The sequence below is a fragment of the Haemaphysalis longicornis genome, unplaced genomic scaffold (assembly GCF_048455015.1).
Source record: "Haemaphysalis longicornis isolate Haplotype H1 unplaced genomic scaffold, Haemaphysalis longicornis Haplotype H1 scaffold_4, whole genome shotgun sequence".
NCBI lineage: Eukaryota > Metazoa > Arthropoda > Arachnida > Ixodida > Ixodidae > Haemaphysalis > Haemaphysalis longicornis.
Window position 1 is genome coordinate 188,983,997 of NW_027526361.1, and position 19,005 is coordinate 189,003,001.

Consider the following 19,005-nt stretch of genomic DNA (forward strand, 5'->3'; position numbering starts at 1 on the left):
ACAGCCGGAGCGGCGGCAGAAAATTCCTCCTAGTTTTCGGTAGAAAATGTCCATAAGAACAGTGGCCTTGACGTGGCATAGAAAATCACTTTGCCAGATGATTTCTCTGCTGTTCGCCTTTCGCGACCCCCGACCATGCAAATAATAACAAAGAATAACGTTATTCATATGGCCCGTTTACTTACCTGCAGAATTGAGGGCAGGCTGCCAGCAAGGAACGCAATCACTATCGTGAGGACTCCATACCCAGCAGCTGAAACGTGATAAGAACCACGTTTTCCCAAACGCCATGATCAGCAGGCATATTCAAGAGCAAAGGCAATCTTTTGAAATCTTTGTGCGGAATAAAACAGTTCTCAACCAGGGAAACGGTGAGCTGTAGGCAATCTTGAAGAGCATTTGAATAAACCGCCTTTATAACTTGTTGGCGGTGGCCGGAAGAATTAAAACGTATTATTTGTGAGTCGTTCGAACCGGAATAAATAACTAAGTGATGCCTCAACAACTTCGTTAAAAAGTGCGCCAAAAGACTGATAAATATTGTGTAAGTCATTCGTAAAGATGTTTACTGCAACGGAAACTTGGTGAGAGGTTCTTCTGTCAAACGACTCTCGGGCTTTGTATTAGCGAGTCGGCGATCGTGCTTGTTGTTTACTCTGGTTAGTGAAGTATAATTCCTAGGGTGTAAAAAAAGCTTTAAGGGGCCATGAAGACAGCGTACAGCTTTAATATTTGCGAAAAAACTAACATATTATCTCTTTCAACTTCGTTCTGGGATAGCAGAACGTCGTTGTCTCAAAGACTACAAATATCGACAAACCATGAAATTTCCCCTACACAGCATTAAAAGTGATGCCTTTTGCGACAGCACCAACACAAACTACTGTGTTACCTACATGCAAGCAATACAGCAGAAAATGTTCTGGGGACAACTCCCACAAGGACTGACTACGCGTAACTAACCCCGATGTGCGAATTGTGGTTGCCCGCATCCCCCGTCGTATGGGGCTTGCCCTAAGAAAAAAGGCCGCTACACTTCCCTGCACTGTCAAGCAAATACAAGGGAAAGATCCTGTGCGACGCTCACCACCACCGCACCCAGAAGTGACCTTCACACCTTGACAGCGCCTCTAAATGATCTTCCGCATCGGAGTGAAGCTCCCACAGGCAAGTCTTTCGCGCAAGCCACAGGAGACCAATGGACCACCACAACTACTCAGGTCACACGTGATGCGCTCCCGCAGGGTGCATGTTCAACAGCAAGTCGACACTTCGGCGGAGAGCATCAGCCAACGGCCGGTCAGGCCACAATGGCCAACGGTACTGGCGTCTTGATCCCCGCGCTCTTTGCGGCTTCCAGGGCTCTGCAGCGTGCCAACCCCTCCTAACAACATATCCGAGAACTGGAAGCCGCCTTGTCTCTGCAACTTTTAGTGGTGGCTACCTCCTTTTCAGCATCGCGACATGGATCGGGGACCACGAGAAATTGACTTCAACGGACAACCGCACCCTGAAACCGCTTACTAACGTCAATTTCAAGACATGCATAGTTTTCCCATGGAACGCACGCAGACTACGCCCATAACTCGACTAATGTCTACCACTTGTACGTACATATTTCCGTTTGTCGCACTAGGAAAATCTAGAGTAGAATACTTCAAAATAAAAAATTACCATCTTGTACAACCGGAAGTCATTAACGGCGTTTAGTCGGCTTTTTGTTACCTTCCACAATGATGTGCCCGTAGCCAGAGTCACTGTGCCTACACGAAACTGAAGAATACGCCTGTGCCACAACGATGATTGCCATCCAACATTTTACATTCAACGCCGGCTACAGGCTGCAAGAAAAGGCCTTCGACGCCACAAGGCTACAAAGTATAATCACTAGCACGACCCCGCCTTAACTTATCTGCGGCTACTTTAATACGCACAATGAGATTTGGGGCAGCCAACGTACAAGTTTGCGGAGAATGAAAGTAGCCGAACTTATTCTAAGATACTCTTTTGAGCCCCTTAAAAGTATATTTAACGCTCGCCCTATACTTTTACTCCCCATTTGCTTCCCTTCCCCACACTGAGTTGTATACCGGTGAGCTCCCTGCCAAACTCAAATATATTCCCAGTACACTTTCTTTCCTTTTATGTTCTCTCAAACCAGAAACAACAGGCATCACATGCACCAAAAATACTGGAGTCAGTAGCTGCATTGTCGTTTCTGTCGTCTCAAGCCACAGCGATAAAATATTTTGGGGCACAGACTTGGGACCTAAGGAGAGAAATCACTACTCCATTGTACTATCTTATCTCAGTAAATACTCGCTCCGACTCAAAATTAGGGGAATTTGCACTAGTTGGAACACTTATAGCGTAGAGCTGAGGATTACTGCCTCGACTGCAGAATACGACCTCCTCACAGACGTCGCTCGCTGCCTTAGTAAATCATCGCGTGTTTTGCGAAGGAGATGGAACATCAAGATGGATCAGTAATACGGAAAATTTCGACCCATTCGCAGGCGCGCGGAGCGGAACGCACGACGCACCAGAACATTAAAACACCTTGACCGAGGTCGTGAGGAGCAGAGACATGTGAGACAGCATCTTAAAAAATTCTGCAGAAATTAAACTACAGTCAAACCCGATTATAATGAACCTGGATAGAGCGATTATGCTATATATCAAACAAAAGAAAATTCGTTACGAAAATGCATGCGAAGCATATTCTTGATAACGAAGTTCACATCAGATGTATCGAACTCGGCGCGCCACCGAAATGCACGGTCTCGGAGCGGTGATTGAGATGCTGATTGGACATGATTGAGATGTTTAACCTTGCATAGAGCGACGTGACGCCCGACACCTTCCGTAACTGTTTCCGACCCACGCTATTCACGACGGAGCCCATCCAGTCAGCGAGCCTGGACTAAGACGGCAGCACCGGCGAACTGCGCAAAGAGCTCGCCAACGTTCCAGATGTGTTCCGAAAGAAGTGTCCTTTGTGGGCTTTCTGATTGTCAACGACGACTTTGCCGGCACTGTGAGCCCCCCAGGCACAGACAGCGTCTCTGATATCACGGCAGCTGGTGCTGATGAAAGCACCCAAGAGACTTAGCATGCCAAACGTAAAGCCATCCGATGCTTTATGAAGCGCTTTTGCCAGTTGATGTGCTCCGCCGATATTGGTTCGAGATTGAAGGGCACGGACTTAAACTGGTACAAACGATGTCTCAGGTAGAGCAAGCGGTGGTAGTTGGTGCCGCCACAATGAAAGCGAAAACAACAATCACCGCTTTTTTGCAGAGTGGGCCGTTAAGGCGGAAAGTACCTGCATTGCATTCAATAAATGTATTGTTTTGTGCAAGGTAATGGGATACTTTATGTGTTCGTTTCTCTGTGTGATATTGCAGGGGTAGTCCCGCGTATTGCGAACTCGTAACAAAAAATTTGTTATAGGGGGGTTCGGCTTTATCGCACTATTGGATATATCGAACTAATCGCGGTGCATACTACAGTTTGCTATAACCGGGTTTGACTGTAATGCTTAGCATACTTATGCCGCTTGTCTTAACTGTGAGGTTTTTTCAGCCAAACTTTTTGGTCTTGCTATATCCTGTCCAACCAACCAATTGTCTCCATTTGCGCTATTATAACGATTACAGGAGAAAATTTCACGAAATCTGCATTATTGTGGAAATGCCATGCTTTGTACATTTTGCTAGTTTCGGCAATTTGTTAGTATTTGTCGTTTTTTAATCTGTAAATTTCGTCCAATCAATTATCCGCATGTACGTTACTGCAACGATTACATTTGGAACTTTCCCGAAATCGGCATTATTGCAGAAATAAAGGGCGTTACACGGTTCGCCATTTCCCGTAATTATTTTATATTTTTATTCTTTTTTACTTTTCAAAATTTCGTTCTACCAGTTATCTCCATTTACACCATTATAGTGATTACAGGTGGAACTTTCGTGTAACCTGCTTTTATGTGGAAATTCAGGGCGTTACACGGTCCTGGCTGCGGGGGTACTCGTCAAAGAATGTGCGCAATGAAAGTTACGCAGGCAGCGATGACGAGACTTCTGTGGAAAATTTAGGCGTTCGCAAGCCTTTGACGTACATTTTGGCGAGTTCTAAACGGCATACGCAACAATAACCCACAGCTACACCAATTAAGTGCCTATCGCTGCAGAGGGAACCAGCTTAATAGTAATGAAAGCTCCGACTTGAAACCTCGACTACGCAGATGCACTCACATTCCAACCATTTTGATTCAACGCCAGCTACTGCCTTGAACCTCCCGTTCTCTAGAGATACACTTAACGCAGCGATTTTCGAGATCAAAAAGCGCCCCTCTCTTGGTTACGAAGAAATTACTTACGAGGCTATTTTCCACCCATCTCAGCACTCCCGTCTACGCCTTCTAGAATATTGTAATGCAACGAGGCTGCAAGGTACCGTCCCCTCTGATAAAAAACTAGCACAAATTACATGTCTTAAAAACTAGAAAAACACTGACACTTTACGACTCTCCCTTCAGCCGATGGTCCTGCTTACTTGGGTTGGGAAATTCATAGAAAAGCTGATTATTAAAAAGGCTACTTGGCACATGGAAACCAAAAAATTGTATCTGCTACAAGTGAAAGAATTTCGACAAAGGAGATCAGCTATTGACACCATCATTGCCTTGTATCGTCTGTAGAGCAACTGAATTCTTAACATGTTTCACTTGCAGTGTTTCTAGACATTAAATTTGAATTTGATTGAGTTGATCAAGATGCAATCCTGGCATTCTTTATAGCCCTGAAGTTCAGCGGAAGATGATATGCATGGATGTCAACTGTCGCGAAGGACGAAAACGCATCATGTGCACGGCAGAGGCCCAAATCAATGTTATCAAATAAAAAAAGAGTACCTCAACGACAGCAAAAAAAAAAAAAAAAAACCTCAACGACCTGTATTACCCCATCACTGTTCAATCGAAGGCTCACAAATCTTATGCGCTTTCTTTCCCGCGGCGTCATGACGAGTGTGTGCTCGGGCGACATCTGCGGAGTGCACCAAGATAACGGAGGGTAGCACGAAATAAACTTCAAAAGACCCCGCCAAAATTATCGTGCCTATTGCCTCAATTACTTCAGCTTTCTTCAGAAAAAGTATCGCAAAGGCATTCACCCACAAATGCGCGGATAGGTAGCCATATATCCTCGGTGGCTGTCCTCTGCATTACGTCCGGACCCAAAGCTATCTCGAGGCGGAAACCCCTCGGCGCAAGTAAAGGGGCTACAGACCCGAATCTCAACAGCATCGCAAATTGTTGGGTATCTTGCTGCCACGCGCTGGGGCAGCGATTTCCGTTCTGTGGTTTTTCTGCTTGAGGCGTATGGTGATAACATGTTGCGCAATATGTTCCCTGTCCTTAAGCGATTGTCATTGGGAGATTGCTATATTTTATTCAATAATTCTTCCTGTTTTCTCTGATAGTTTTCATCTCAACTACACGACTGCCCTTTCATCTCCTCCTGTCCAAGTAGGGCAGCATGTCAGGGAAATCATAACGGCAAGCCAATCTGCGTTTTCCTCTTCACTAAAGAGTGTCGTCCCTCTCCCTCACGGAACCAGAGTTCCATTGCGTAACACAAAGGAAGAGGCATTTTTTTCACTTGCACTGGCTGCACTGGTGCAAGGAGACAGCAAATGGTAATTTTGTACTAAAATACCGCAGTAGCCCTCCGCAGTGTTCTGCACGATACTGAACTAATTTCGACCCGTTCAGGTAAAAAATTCTGGTCGAGCAAACACACGCACTATTCCCTGCAATGTCATAAGGAATTGCAAGGAAGTGGGAAGTGAGCCACCCTTATTTCATTTGTTCGTCTTGTTGCCTAGCTTCAATATTAAAATTGGTTAAAAAAGCATGATTGTAACTCCGACGTGTAAGTCATTCAGATGCGCGCATCTTGTCTTTTGTTGTAACGACTGGTTTGAACAAACAAAAAATTCTTATTTTGAAGACACCGGTAGACAAAATAAGTATATCAACGGAACTAAAAAAAGATTATTTTTCGAACGTTCGACCACTCAGCATCAATGGAAATTATTCAATTCGGTGATTAGGGCGTGAAATATTTTTCGCTGGAAAGCTTCACTGGTTTTGAACACTTACCGAGGCCCTTCGTCACCCACATGACTCCGGCAGGGGAAAGGGCAAGCCTCGGCTTGAGGAAGTCCTCCCAAGTGATAGCAGCCATTGCGTTATAGCCGGACGACATCGTGCTAATTTCACGAGGAAAAAAAAATAGAGGCAGGATAGAAATGTTGTTTGTTCCAATCTTACCATCTTTTCGGCCATTCGGCACCGTTTGTGCTGTTACTACATTACTTTACTTTTTTTCAATTTTGTTTGCCGATTGAAATGTCTCAACGGAGCTAAGAACAGTTATCGCTTATGTAAACGTGAAAAAAATCTGAGTTCATGGTTCAAAATGAAATAGGAGACAAGCAGCGCCCTTATTTATGGGGTAGAACTAACAAATGGCAAGAATGTGCCGTTTCCCGTTACGTAACAACAGCAACAACAACGAAAAAACAACAATATAGTAATAAGAACAGTACTAATAATAATTATGATCGCACAAAGCTGTACAAAACATATCCATTTGCTACATTTTCCTATTATATAGTGAAACACTGCGAATTTACAGTAGAAACACGAGGCAACACAGGCGCTGTGAATCAGTTAATGCTGACTGCATTTATCTGTGGTGCCAAAGCAACAGAGAAGTTTATTTATTTATTTATTTATTTATTTATTTATTTATTTATTTATTTATTTATTTATTTATTTATTTATTTATTTATTTATTTATTTATTTATTTATTTATTTATTTATTTATAACATACTGCGGATACTAGGTCCGAACAGGGTGGGCGATACAAGTGAGCACAGTTCAACAGCAATACACCACTTTATGACAGCACATTTAGTTATTTGTTTAGTTATTTATATATTTATTTATTTATTTACATTAACCGCACCTCAGTGATCCGCTGTAGACCGCCGTGACGAAGAGGCCTGCCAAACCCGGCAGGTGGCCCAATGTGTCCATGACAAAGTACGGCATCAACTGCATTGAAAAACACATACTTCTTTCATCCATGCAAAGAGAGTGGTTTTGTTGCTAAGCTAGTGTTGGACTTTTCTCTAGACAGGGAAGGGTTGTGTAATTGTAGTAGGACCTATCGGCTATGAAATCTGTCCCAGGCTGACTACAGGAGACATCGAACATGGCCGCACGCCAGTGGTGACTTTGAAGGGCGGTAATGACCAGATTTACTTGATATAGAAGTTGCAAAACTCCCCATAGGCCCCATGCATCAAAAATTGGCCCTAAGATTGGTCCACTGTTTTGGATCTTGTTTTACAGTTGCGCAATCTGTTGGTGACAAAATGAACTATACAACTTGCTTCGCCGCTCGACGACCTGGGCGAAAAACGGTATTTAAGTGCTTATGGAAATTTGTTATGCCAAAGGAGATCAATGTGTTCAACTATGTAAGTGTTTTATATACATACGAAGCAAGTGTAGTAAAAAGAAATGCAACCGTGGGGTCAACCGTCGCTTGCGCAATGTCGTCCGCTGCGCGTCCTCTTCGGTCTTCTGGCAGCAAAAAAATAAATTTAAAGTCGCCTCTACGGCGTTATGCAAGCTGAAAATAATTATTTAGAGCCACTTGATCGGCTACTGAATTATTTTTGGCATACAGGGTACTGTAGACCAAACGATAACTGCAAATTTTGTACTTCAGGTCGGACCTGTGTTGTGCCGGAGTGCCCGCACAAGCGCTAATTGGTCGAGGCAGTTGCGCGGACGCATAAACAATGGCGGCCTAAAAACCGGAGTTAAGATAGCAATAAAAAACTTATGAAAACACCAAAATAAAGAATTATGCAATTTAAAACAAAATTTCACGTTAGATTTTCAGTTTGAATAATTTGCTTGTTTTTTTTGGATAGTGAGTGCGGCGGCCGCAGTAGCGCCACCATACCCATGATCCAAAGCAGGGTGGTCCGGGTGCGGGCCGTTTTTGAGGAGGAGTTTCACAACTGCCCACATAGAAGAGCTCTGGGTAATGGCTTCCGCCCCCTATAGACGACCTGGCATCGCCCTTGATTAAGGTCCATGTGTGTACCTTTCTTCGCTCACTGTAGCGAGTGAATGCTCTAGGTTGCCTTTTGTGCGCCGCACACGAAACGCCCAAAACAGCGATATATTAGCAGCAGATATTATTTAAAAGCGCAATGTAAAGACATCGGGGATGCTTGAATGTTGTGAAAGGCAGGTGGCGGGGAAAGGGAGGCTCGCACCTTATTATGTTAAGCATCGAGGCACCGTACCATAATCACTGCCACCACGCAGCGCAGCTGACGTGCCGGGACTCTCGCTTGCGACCAGCCACACCAGCGAAACCGGCGTGGCAATACACAAAGATGCATTCGCCCACGGTGTAAGAATTCTTACACCTTGGTACCGCCCTAGAAGCAGCAGATAAACTGCGCAATTTCGTTAACGACGCTGTGCATTACTGCCACTCGCAATCTATAGCTAGGAGCGTGAAAGGTGCGGCCTTTCCCCAGGCTTCAGACGTTAGACAATTCTAACGTTCACGTTCACGTTCACGTTCAGATGAATAAACGCTACCCGGCACTGCGTCGTCTTGCCTCAGGCTACAAGTGTCGGTCCAATGTAGGTCCGCGCATTCTGATGAACTGCCTTTGTGCCAAAGATCTTGTTCAAAACGCGAAGATTTAAAACGATGTTGCTTTTAAGGGCGAAAGTATTGAGCACCCCATTGTGCGAAAATCCTGGGTTTTGATTGTTACGCGGTGTGAAAAGTGGGCGCCGCATGAAAGACTGACATATTTGAGTTCGCATGGGATTTATACCTGTGTCTAAAGAGAAAAAGCTGAGTGCGTTGCCACTACGTTTCGAAAGCATGTTACTAGCATCGGAAGAACTAACGAAGGGCATTTTGCGAAAGAGGTGAACGTGACGGAACCTGAGTAGAACAGGTGCAGACCAGCAACAGAGAAGTCTGATTCTGAAGTAGGGGTGATGTTCAGTGTTCCTCGTCTGCCTGCAGAACTCATTTACGCCAAACGACGAAAAAACGAAAGCGAATAAACAGACGGAAACACAATTTAGCAATACGGGTCGCCAATAAGTACAGCAATAAGTACCAATCTTTGATAAATACCGCCAGGGGAAGCCCAATGATGCTTCAGCCGACAAAGCCCGTAATCTTCCCAAAGAGCGCTTAGGTATTGTTGTTGTGAATAAAACAGGCACAGTCTGTACGGAAATAAAATGAGGTGATATTCAGAAGTTTCAGCCTTTAATTGCAGGTGGCAACTTGCAATTGGCGCCAACATTTTTCGCATTTGAATCCGAAGCGTTTTCCAGCTTTGTCTGCTTTCCGTGTTTCACGGCCCTAGCTCTCGAGCACGGCGTGCCCTGTATGTTAACATTTGGGCTATTCCACCCAACTCAGATATTATGATCACGTTAGATATGGGTTCTCTGGTCACTGTATCCTCACAGCACCATAATATACCAAAAATTACTAAGCGACTCACACAAAGCACCTCTTGTGGAAGATTTGGAATGAAATCAAGCATAATCGGCAGACCGCAATCCCTCGGCTAGACAGGGTGAGTAGTCTCCGAGCACTTCTCTTGATGAGACCACTCACAAAAATCATTTTGCGCTCTATAACCAAAAACGGCCTCGCACATCTCTTAAGCACTCTTGCCGTAACTCCCGAAATGGCCGAACTCAATACGCTCCACTACAACGTCGCGGGAAACTGCATAGAGATTACCCTATACGACCAGGAGCACACTAACCGCGTCCTCGCAACTACAAGGATCTTCGTTCAGCACGACAACCGCGTGGTCACTCTTCTTATCGAGGTCAAACACTCCCCCAACCATGCAAACACTTCACGTGGCGTTTTCACAGTGGAACCTCAATATTAAAACGAAACCGCTTTAATTGGGTTGCCTCTAAGCAAGCTGAGGTCCTGGCGGCGTGACGGATAGGCAAAACGAATCAAGCTGTTCTAATCTTCGCCTCTACTACGATCCCACATATTGTCAAATACTACATGACCATAGGTAAGGTGTAGCCCTATTATCCCAAGCGAATGGTCTGCTTCGCGTGCCACAACATCGGCTGCATGGCAGATAATTGGCCTCAGGTCTGCTTCGCGTGCCACAACATCGGCTACATGGCAGATAATTGGCCTCACCAATCTGTATGTCGTAAATGTGGGCGCCGACATGCCGAAGCTAAACTTTGCATGCGCACACTTCACTGCGTAGCTTGTAAAAAGATGGTCTTCTTGCAGAGGACCCCACATGTCCGGTCCACACTGGCTCGTCCCCTTGCGTCAATTCCGAAGTGCAATTTGGGGTTTATTTGGCTGATCGTGTTCGCAATCATAGCAACCCAAGTGCCAATGCCGTCGACGCGGTGTCCTCAACTGCGGCAGTTACTGTCGAGCAATCGACTCTGCTTTCACAAACAAGCGACCCAATTCTGCAGACTGTATTGCTCCAACTTTCCCGCTTTAGCACTGAACTCCACCAGATTCGCAAAGACGACGCGGAGCTCAAGGCTGAACTTGCAGCATCTAAGCTGGGGTCTCCCACCATGCCCACCCGAGCAGCCTGCCCGACATCCACCATGCCTGAAAAACCACCCGATTCTTATCGGCCCCACAAATGTCCATTGCGCCTGCAAAGTCGGCCATCCGTATGACCACTCCTTCGATGCCCAAACAGCGAAGGAGCCGCAGCACTAGCGTCAAGCATACCCCCACTTCGCATAAAGCGACTACCATGAACGATATTATGAAGATCCTAAAATTTATTCGTGCTGACTTTCAGCACGAACGCCCCACTCGAATGGCTGCCAAGGTCGGTACTTTCACAGAACAATATGCTGAACAAACCATGGCTATGATGAAATACCTTCAAACCTACCCCAGGCTACCGAATGAAGGCGATCAACCGTCTAGGCAGAATATCCTACTTATAGCCCATGGCCAATGGAGCGGTCTCTGCGTTTTACAATGGAACAGTCGTAGTTTCAATCAATAGGCTCCTATTCTTTCCGGTCGAGTATCACAAATTCTGCGCGTTATTATTCTCCGTGAATAAACCAGATCCATGCGCAAGATTAGAGACTGCACTACTTATTCAAAACCATCAATAACTCACTGTGGAAAGACCAAACATCTTGTGGTCGAACAAGCAACTGTTTTGGTTCGATCGGAACTGGATTACTGCAAGGTGTCGGCCCTTACCAATTTTTTAAGGATTACGAGGTGTTTATTGTACATGTTCGCCTCCCTGACGGGAAACCATAAATTGCAGCATCCGTTTATTCTCATCCAGCCACCGGCTTTCAGAAATCGATCACTAATAATTGGCTACATCACCTCATTTCACACTACCCCGCACACCCCATTATCACCGGAGGGGATTTCAACGCGAAAAGTACCACATGGGGATATATGCCTCTACAGATGGCCGAGGCTCCTGCCATGCGGCTGCCATTGATGACTGTGCTGTCTCCTTTCTCAAAAACCCTAAGTTGCCAACCAGGGTCGGCCTTCATCCCAAGCAGTATAACAGTTCTTCTGACCTCACCATTGCTAGTGCTTAGGTGATTCATGCGTGGAGCACCTATACCACCATTTGGGGAAGTGATCATTACCCAATACTCCTCACTCTCCGAGGTCAGCGCTTCCGCACTCGCTGATGTCTTTCGCACACCAACTGGACCGCCTTTCAAAGCACCGTTGATATCCCTGAAAATGCTACCCTGTCACAATTTACTGCTGCGATTCAGTGTGCGAAATCACAGGCTACAAAAATCATGTGTTTCTTCAAAACCTGCCTTGGACGTACATCTGACTCACCGCTTGAAGCGCGTGAAATCTCTCAGTAGTCGTCAGCAAAACCTGCTCCTGATTCGTCGCCAATACCAACTCATCCGGGAATGCCAACGATCCCTTTCCAATGAGCATTGGCATAGTCTTTGTGAGAAAATTGTTAAAGAACGAGGCCTTTCAAAACTGTGGAGCACTTTTGGGAGTTTGTCGGGCAACCGCACGCAAAAACCCACGTTGTTTCACTCTCTCACTCTCTGAGTCATGCCAGAGGAGGTTGAACATCGCCTTATTACGACATTTTTCCGCCACGCCTCTCTCAGTACCCACCCGCCAATGCCGACCATCATGGTTACAGACACAGATACTGATCTCGATGCTCCATTCACCATTGGGGATTTTCAGGCGGCTCTTCAGCAGGGCAAACCTCATTCTGACTCTGGCCATGATGTTGTGACCTGGCAGAACCTGCGCAACTTGGATGAGTCTGCTCACCCAGTACTGATCGAAATGACTACCGAGGCTCGGGTGACGTTCCCGATGACGTCAAGCTGACGCTATTTCACCCAATACCCAAGCCAAACAAAGACTCCTCTGTGCTTACTAACCTTCGGCCAAATTCACTCACGTCAACCATCTGCAAACTTATTGAGCGCCTAATCATCAATCGCCTTCAGTGTCATTTTGAATATGTGCGTCCGGTTACGCCCGTCCCAAACCCGATTGCCTTTGGCTGCTCCGACGCGTTGTCATTCACATATCACGGGCTGGCAATGCGGATTACGTCCTCACTTTTGACATGCGCAAATCATTTGACAACGTTAGTCAAGTGGCGGTCCTCGAAAAGCGCGCTGTGCCCTTGCCAAGCCATACGGCCCAAAACGTGATTCGCAATTTTATTGAAAATGGACCAATTCGTCTCAACAGCACGAATCCAGGTTTGAGCTTTCGAAGCTTTTATCTGGATAGAGGTGTTCCCTATGGTTCTGTTTTTGGACCCATTCTCTTCAACTTAGCCGTGGCACGAGTTGCCCGCAACCTGGAAAAGACGACCTCACAGTGTCGGTTGAAGCCGCTGACTATGATTGCACTGAAGACACGGCTACAGAGTTGCAGGCGGAAGCGAACAGCTTCTCCACCACTCTTCCAACTCTTATCCCTGAGGTGGCACCCGAAAAGACAGAATTTCTATTAGCCCACGGTCAGCACCAACCACCCGCCAACATGCAACATACTATTTATATCGGCGACACACCTATCACCTCACACTGTGGCCATATCCGTCTGCTAGGCGCTCCCCTCGCTAGCAACAACAGCGGTCGGCAATGGGTAACGCAGCTGCGCTAAAACTGGAAACCGATGTTCCGCCTAATCTCTCACACTTGTCACAGGTTCGGCAGCGCTAATCAATCGGCATGTCTCACGCTCTCAATGGCAGTAGCCGTTGGCGGTTTCACTTATGGCGCTCAGGCTTATGACCTTTCTCCGGCACACAAGGAGCACTTAGGGGTCCTTTACTAGGCCATGGTACGCACGATCACAGGACTTCCAAGGCATACCCACATTGATGCTCTTGGACAAGCTGCTCCAGTCGCTCCGATGAAAGAGCTCCTTGCGGAAGCTGTACAACATGAGCTTCGGCGGACCATAACTATCCAAGCGACTGCACTTCATGCCTGGGACGAACGTATGCTTCCAGTACTTCCATAGGCCTCACCAGCCCTTCCCCCTTGGTCCCGCCCGCCTGTTACAGTTGTTCACCAATGAATCGGAATTCCGCGTTCCCGTCCTATTGTTCGTGAAAAGGAATTTCAACGTGTCCTCGCAGGAAGATTACGGATGAGGTGGATATATTTACAGGTTACAGCCTCTCCCCTTCGCATATGGCGCTAGCGTGGTGGTGCCCAGCTCTACCGGACCTAGACGGCTCCTTGACGCGCCAAGCGTTTAACTCGTCTCGATGGATCATTTGGACTTCGCTATTACAATCCCACCCCCTCCACGTATTCGCATTCTCACAGACTCTCACCAGGCCCTTCAAGAGCTGCGTAAGCTCTTTATCGATCATCCGACTGTGCACTGAATCCAACATATGACTACCATTCTGGCCCTTAATGGAACCGGTATCCGTTTGGCATAAGCGCCTGGTCATAGAGACCCTGATGGAGGCAACCAGGCTGCACATTATGCAGCACAGAAGTGTATTGTTCGTATCCCTCCCCCGGGCGACCATGCCTCACGCCCTTCCACCTACCCTCGCTTCAACTCGACCACCCACGCCAGGCACGGAAACGCCGTTTTTTTTCAGTTACCCCCCTGGCTAACTGGCTCCCCCGATTCCTCGCTCTGCGCAAGTATTCATCAGTAAAGCTAGGGCCAACGCAGCCCTCACACCCCATACCACAAGAAAATGGACTCATCCAACGGCGTCTCCACCACCTTACTGTCCCTACTGCCAAGACGACCGTATTCGCCACCCTCGACCACCTAATCTGGCACTGCTCCGCATTTTCCCTGCGTCGGCCCATACTCCCGAACGCTATGCCTCCCTACGACACTCAAAATGACCCTCCATTTGAAAACCCAAATTTTCTTACAGCCCTTGTGCTCTTCGGAGTAGAGAGTGATCTCTCAAGATTAGTGTAGACTGGGATCTACCCTGGTCGTGAAAATGCTCCGATAAGATATGATCTACCTTAGTCTGGCCTCCGCTGATTGAATGGAACTCATGTGTGGCCTTCATGGACACATTTCTTTTAAAGCAAAGCTTTCTAGGTCTACCAGCCAACGGTTTTTTCGTGGCGTGCGGGACAACAAACTCTTAACGCATTGGAGGCGGCGGCGGGGGGGGGGGGGGAGGGAGGGAGGAAGGAGGGAGGGAGGGGGCGAAGGGTTTCACTCACGGCGCACACAAGAGATTGAGCCGTGAATTTACCCAGCGTTTCCCACGCGGTAGTGCCTGCTAGACGGCGGTGGCGCCGCCGGTACGACTCTGTCCTGCTTCAGCGGCTGTTGTTTTCGCCCTGTTTAAATGCAGCTTCGAATCCATTGCCCGTTGCCTTCGCACGGCTTGATTAACTTGTCCGACAGCCTCCTCTCCAGCTCTGCCGGTTTGAAGATGGATTCAGTATAGCGGGTAAGGAGGTCAACCTCGATAACCACCCCTGATGACCAGTTTGGGTAACAATCAAATGACCATATAAGGCGATGCCGACGGCTTCTTATGCTGCCAATGAACAATGTAGTAGTTCCAGTATTACAGCAGGTGGTGCCACTGGCCGTTTGCAGTGCTGCCAGTGCGCCCACGATTTGACACAGTTAGAAACCCTGATTGAAAGCCCAAGCCAGAAGTAACGACTTTGGGTGAAGTAAAAAGTCTTGGCAAAGCCTAAATGTCCGCCTGCAGCATCGCCAAGAAAAACTTGCAATATCTGGTGTTAAAGAAACTACGGAATGAGCCTCTGGTAGGGTTATAATTGTTACTCTGTAGAAGCCTATTTAAGAGTGGAACCTTTTGCAGCTAGTAAGCAGCTCTCAGGTGGCTCTACAGAGCCCCCAAGCGGATAAATCAGGCTTCGTCAGTAACGGTCTGCATGTTCAAGCGAAACCCTGTATTCGAGGCAGTCAAGCATCACGCCATAAAAAAGGTGACATCCGTAAGGTGACTTGTTCGGCACGGCACCATGGACACCCATCTGCTACAAGGGCATCGTCAAAAGGTATCTGTGTCGACATGCTTATTTCAAACGCATTTGATGAAATTATACTCTTGCCGTCTCCAAAAACCAACGTCCAAGCGGTCGGTTTCAGTGCCAGGCCGATGTGAACAAACAAATGGCATGACGGTTAGTGACCACAGTGAAGTAAGATCCGTCTGTGCTGACCAGAAAACAGCAACGCTGCCTTGTTAATTTATTGCATTATTTTGATCCACAGGTGACAGGGAACGACTTGTGTGGTCGCCAACATTTTTCACACAGCAGGCGTTGCGCTGTAACATTGCAGCGTCAATGTCACGCCCACTGCCGTCTTTGTGTAGTATAATGGCGGGTGTTTCGTCAAAATGGAAGAGCACTGCCGCATATATTGTAGCGTGATTGAGTTTTTGGAAGACTGCTTCGTGATCTTCAGACTATTTAACTGAGGAACCTCATGCAACGAGTTTGTGGAAATGCGAAGCAAGCGCAACAATTTTGCGAATAAAACTCCTGAAGTAGGAAGTCATACCAAGAAAGTTACGCAGCTGCTTTCCCTGCAACCAGAATAGCTGATCCAGATGACAAACCGACGAGGCCGGAAGGTATGACTGCTCCGAAAGTAAAACTACGAGCTGGTTGCAATCAACACATCTCCAGAGTGACGCTATTGACGGGACAGATAAAATCCTTTCTTTTCCTGGGGACAGCGCGCAATCCTTTGCTGGAACTAAATATTACGTTGTACCTATATAAATATTGACAAGGGAGGTGCCAGGGATATGAATAGTGAGTTGACGACATCTGATCATCGCTGGGCTGATGATAGAAATTCCCAGCTTCGGATGGCTTCGAAAGCACATGGGAGTAATACCCTGAAGCACATGTGGTAAGTAACGCCACAATAAAAACATGCGCTCCCAAAAGTTTATGGGGTGGAATTACCACACCGTTGGCACCACCCACGGCAAGATCGTCTTAGGACTTTGACACCTTGTGTGTTCTAGCGCTGAAATCAGCATAAATATCACAACACTAGCACCTGCATAAACTAAAGCATCTACCCGAATGTATTCAACAAAAATGGTTAATGTGTTTGATGGTAACGCTAGGGAGACTGAGATTTCCCTTGACGCAGTTTCCGCGCGGTGCCTTTTTCGCGGTCGCAGCGGAAGGCATGGGTTGGTGACTCGACGAAGGTTGACGGGAAGGGGAAGGTGAGCGACGGCCGCGGGAACGTGCGCTGCGCGGCTGGTCAAAGGTTTCGGGTGGGAGAGAAGGGCAATGAGCCGGGGGTCGGGAAATCGGTAGTTTGCAACGATTGAGGCTGATATCACGGTGAGACTATACAGGGAAGCGTTGCCTCTCGTCTTGCTGTTGCCGTCACAACAACAGAGCAATATGCCCTGAAGGATACAGCAGTAACAATTTGGTCGCAAAGGGTGGGGGGGGGGGGGGGGGGAGAGATGGAGGAAGGCTGGGTACGGAGGACCAATACTTCCTTGATGTAGGACGTCTTAATCTACCCGGGAGATTGTATACGCTGATTCAATTTTTTTCTTGGCAGCGTCGTGAGTGCAGGAGGGCGCTACATGCGGTGGCGGCATCGTCTTGTGCGTGACATGGGGCACTATAGGACATAGAGCAGCTGCAGTCTTGCGGGAGTGCTTAGGCAAAAGGCTCGCAATTAATCGAGGCTAGCTCATCCCTATTAGAGCTCACGCAAAGCCGGGAAGGGAGCTCTCTTGTGGCACTGTGACATACACGGTGCTGCTGAGGGGTGATAGTGAGAGCCGAGAATATCTGGTGAGGTGCACCCGTCGAACTCTTCGCGAAATATCGATCGAATCATTTGCCGCAAGTGGAACTGATTGGGCAAGCGATCTTCGAACATGGCCAGCTGTGACCGTAGTGACCGCAGTTCATGAAGTCGCTTGCATGTGAAAACCACGTCGGGAACGCGTGAATGGTTTTGCACGTCTAGAGCTTTAAAAGCAAATCGGTTAATTCTCTTGAGAACGCGCCGAACGCGGATTCTTCTGACATGGTACAATCCAATCCGGTATAGAGGACCAATACATTCTTGATGTAGGACTTATTCATCTCCCATGGAGGTTGTACACGTTGATTTAATTTTTCTTTGCAGCTTCGGAGCTTGTGAAACCTGTGCCGAAAATTTGACGGAGCTGGATAATGCAGTCCGGCAAATCGGTCATGCCGTCGTTCTGGTCCAGGAACCAGGTAGTGGGCTCGGGCGTGAGGTAAAATATGACGTTGAGTAGTTTCGGCCAATCTTCCCATCTGAACACACACAGTTGTACGTCCAGTCGTCAACGTCCTCATCTCGGAGCTGGGCGAGCCGCCAGAATTCGCGCTCATGGTTGGTGATAGTCCGCGTTGGTGCTGCGGGGCTTGTGTGGCCAGGGTTGTTCCTCTGCTACATTCTAGGAGGCAGCCGTGGAAAGCACCGACCTGAGCGGAGCTCTGGGGGCGCATCGGGAACAGGAAAACTACGAAAACTGAGGCGTACTTTCGCTACATGACAAAATCTACGCCTCACAAACAAGGAAACACTGTTCGTAGAGCCAAGTACGCAGGAATGCTACGCCAGGAAACGCTGATGATGGCTGGTGCCGCTCAGAAGGTGAATAGGATACAATAATGATAGAACCAGAAGATTGCCAATGTTCACACGGTGAAACTTGTAGGCAGTACCGTTCTTCAGTACCGACAGTAGGCAGCTCATTTGGCAGTACCGTCAGTACACGCATGCGAGCAAGGAGGAAAGGGCGCACACGCACATCGTATACGAACCTAAATAAGATGAGGAGCTTGTTGAAAGATCACAGAAGGCACACCCAGCAGTCAAAAACGCCAAGGAAGGCAAACAGGAAGGAATTCATCGGCTTTTCTTGTTAAACTACGTGAATGCTTTATATAAAAGAAAGAAAGTAAAAAAGACACGCTCCCCTGGTGGGACCCGAACCAACAACCTTCGGAATTATGGTCTATTCCCATACCAACCAGGCTGACAGGAGGCTATGCTCCCCTCCAAATTTTAGTATTCAGAGGAATTTAATTGCTTCCTACTCTTGGGAGCGCTAACCTGCACCGCGCAGACAACAATGTGAGAAGGGGACCTTTTTTAACCCCTAGGCTGTGACCCCTACGAGGTGTCGGGAGCGGTCAAACCGCGGGAGACGCCCGCAGGAATATTCCATAAACTGGCTGGTTTGTACATTTGACGGTAATGCAAATGTAGAGGGAAATATTTTAATGCAGGAAGAAGCTTGGCTTGGTTGTGAATTTGTATTGTTGCTGTAAAAAACTTTCTGTACGGTTAATTATACT

At 47.3% G+C, this 19,005-nt stretch overlaps 1 protein-coding gene across 7 annotated transcripts in view; it reads right to left on the bottom strand.

Moving 5' to 3' along the window:
* The window catches only part of LOC144179594 (sodium-coupled monocarboxylate transporter 2-like), a 213,792-nt gene that overhangs the window by 84,661 nt on the left and 110,126 nt on the right, over window positions 1–19,005 (bottom strand). For all 7 annotated transcript variants that reach the window (XM_077708012.1, XM_077708010.1, XM_077708007.1 and 4 more), the window contains 3 exons: window positions 7,040–7,128; window positions 6,167–6,276; window positions 186–253 (listed from right to left, as the gene is read on the bottom strand). In XM_077708012.1, the coding sequence (XP_077564138.1) occupies window positions 186–253; window positions 6,167–6,276; window positions 7,040–7,128 (267 nt within the window). The remainder of the gene's footprint in view (window positions 1–185; window positions 254–6,166; window positions 6,277–7,039; window positions 7,129–19,005) is intronic.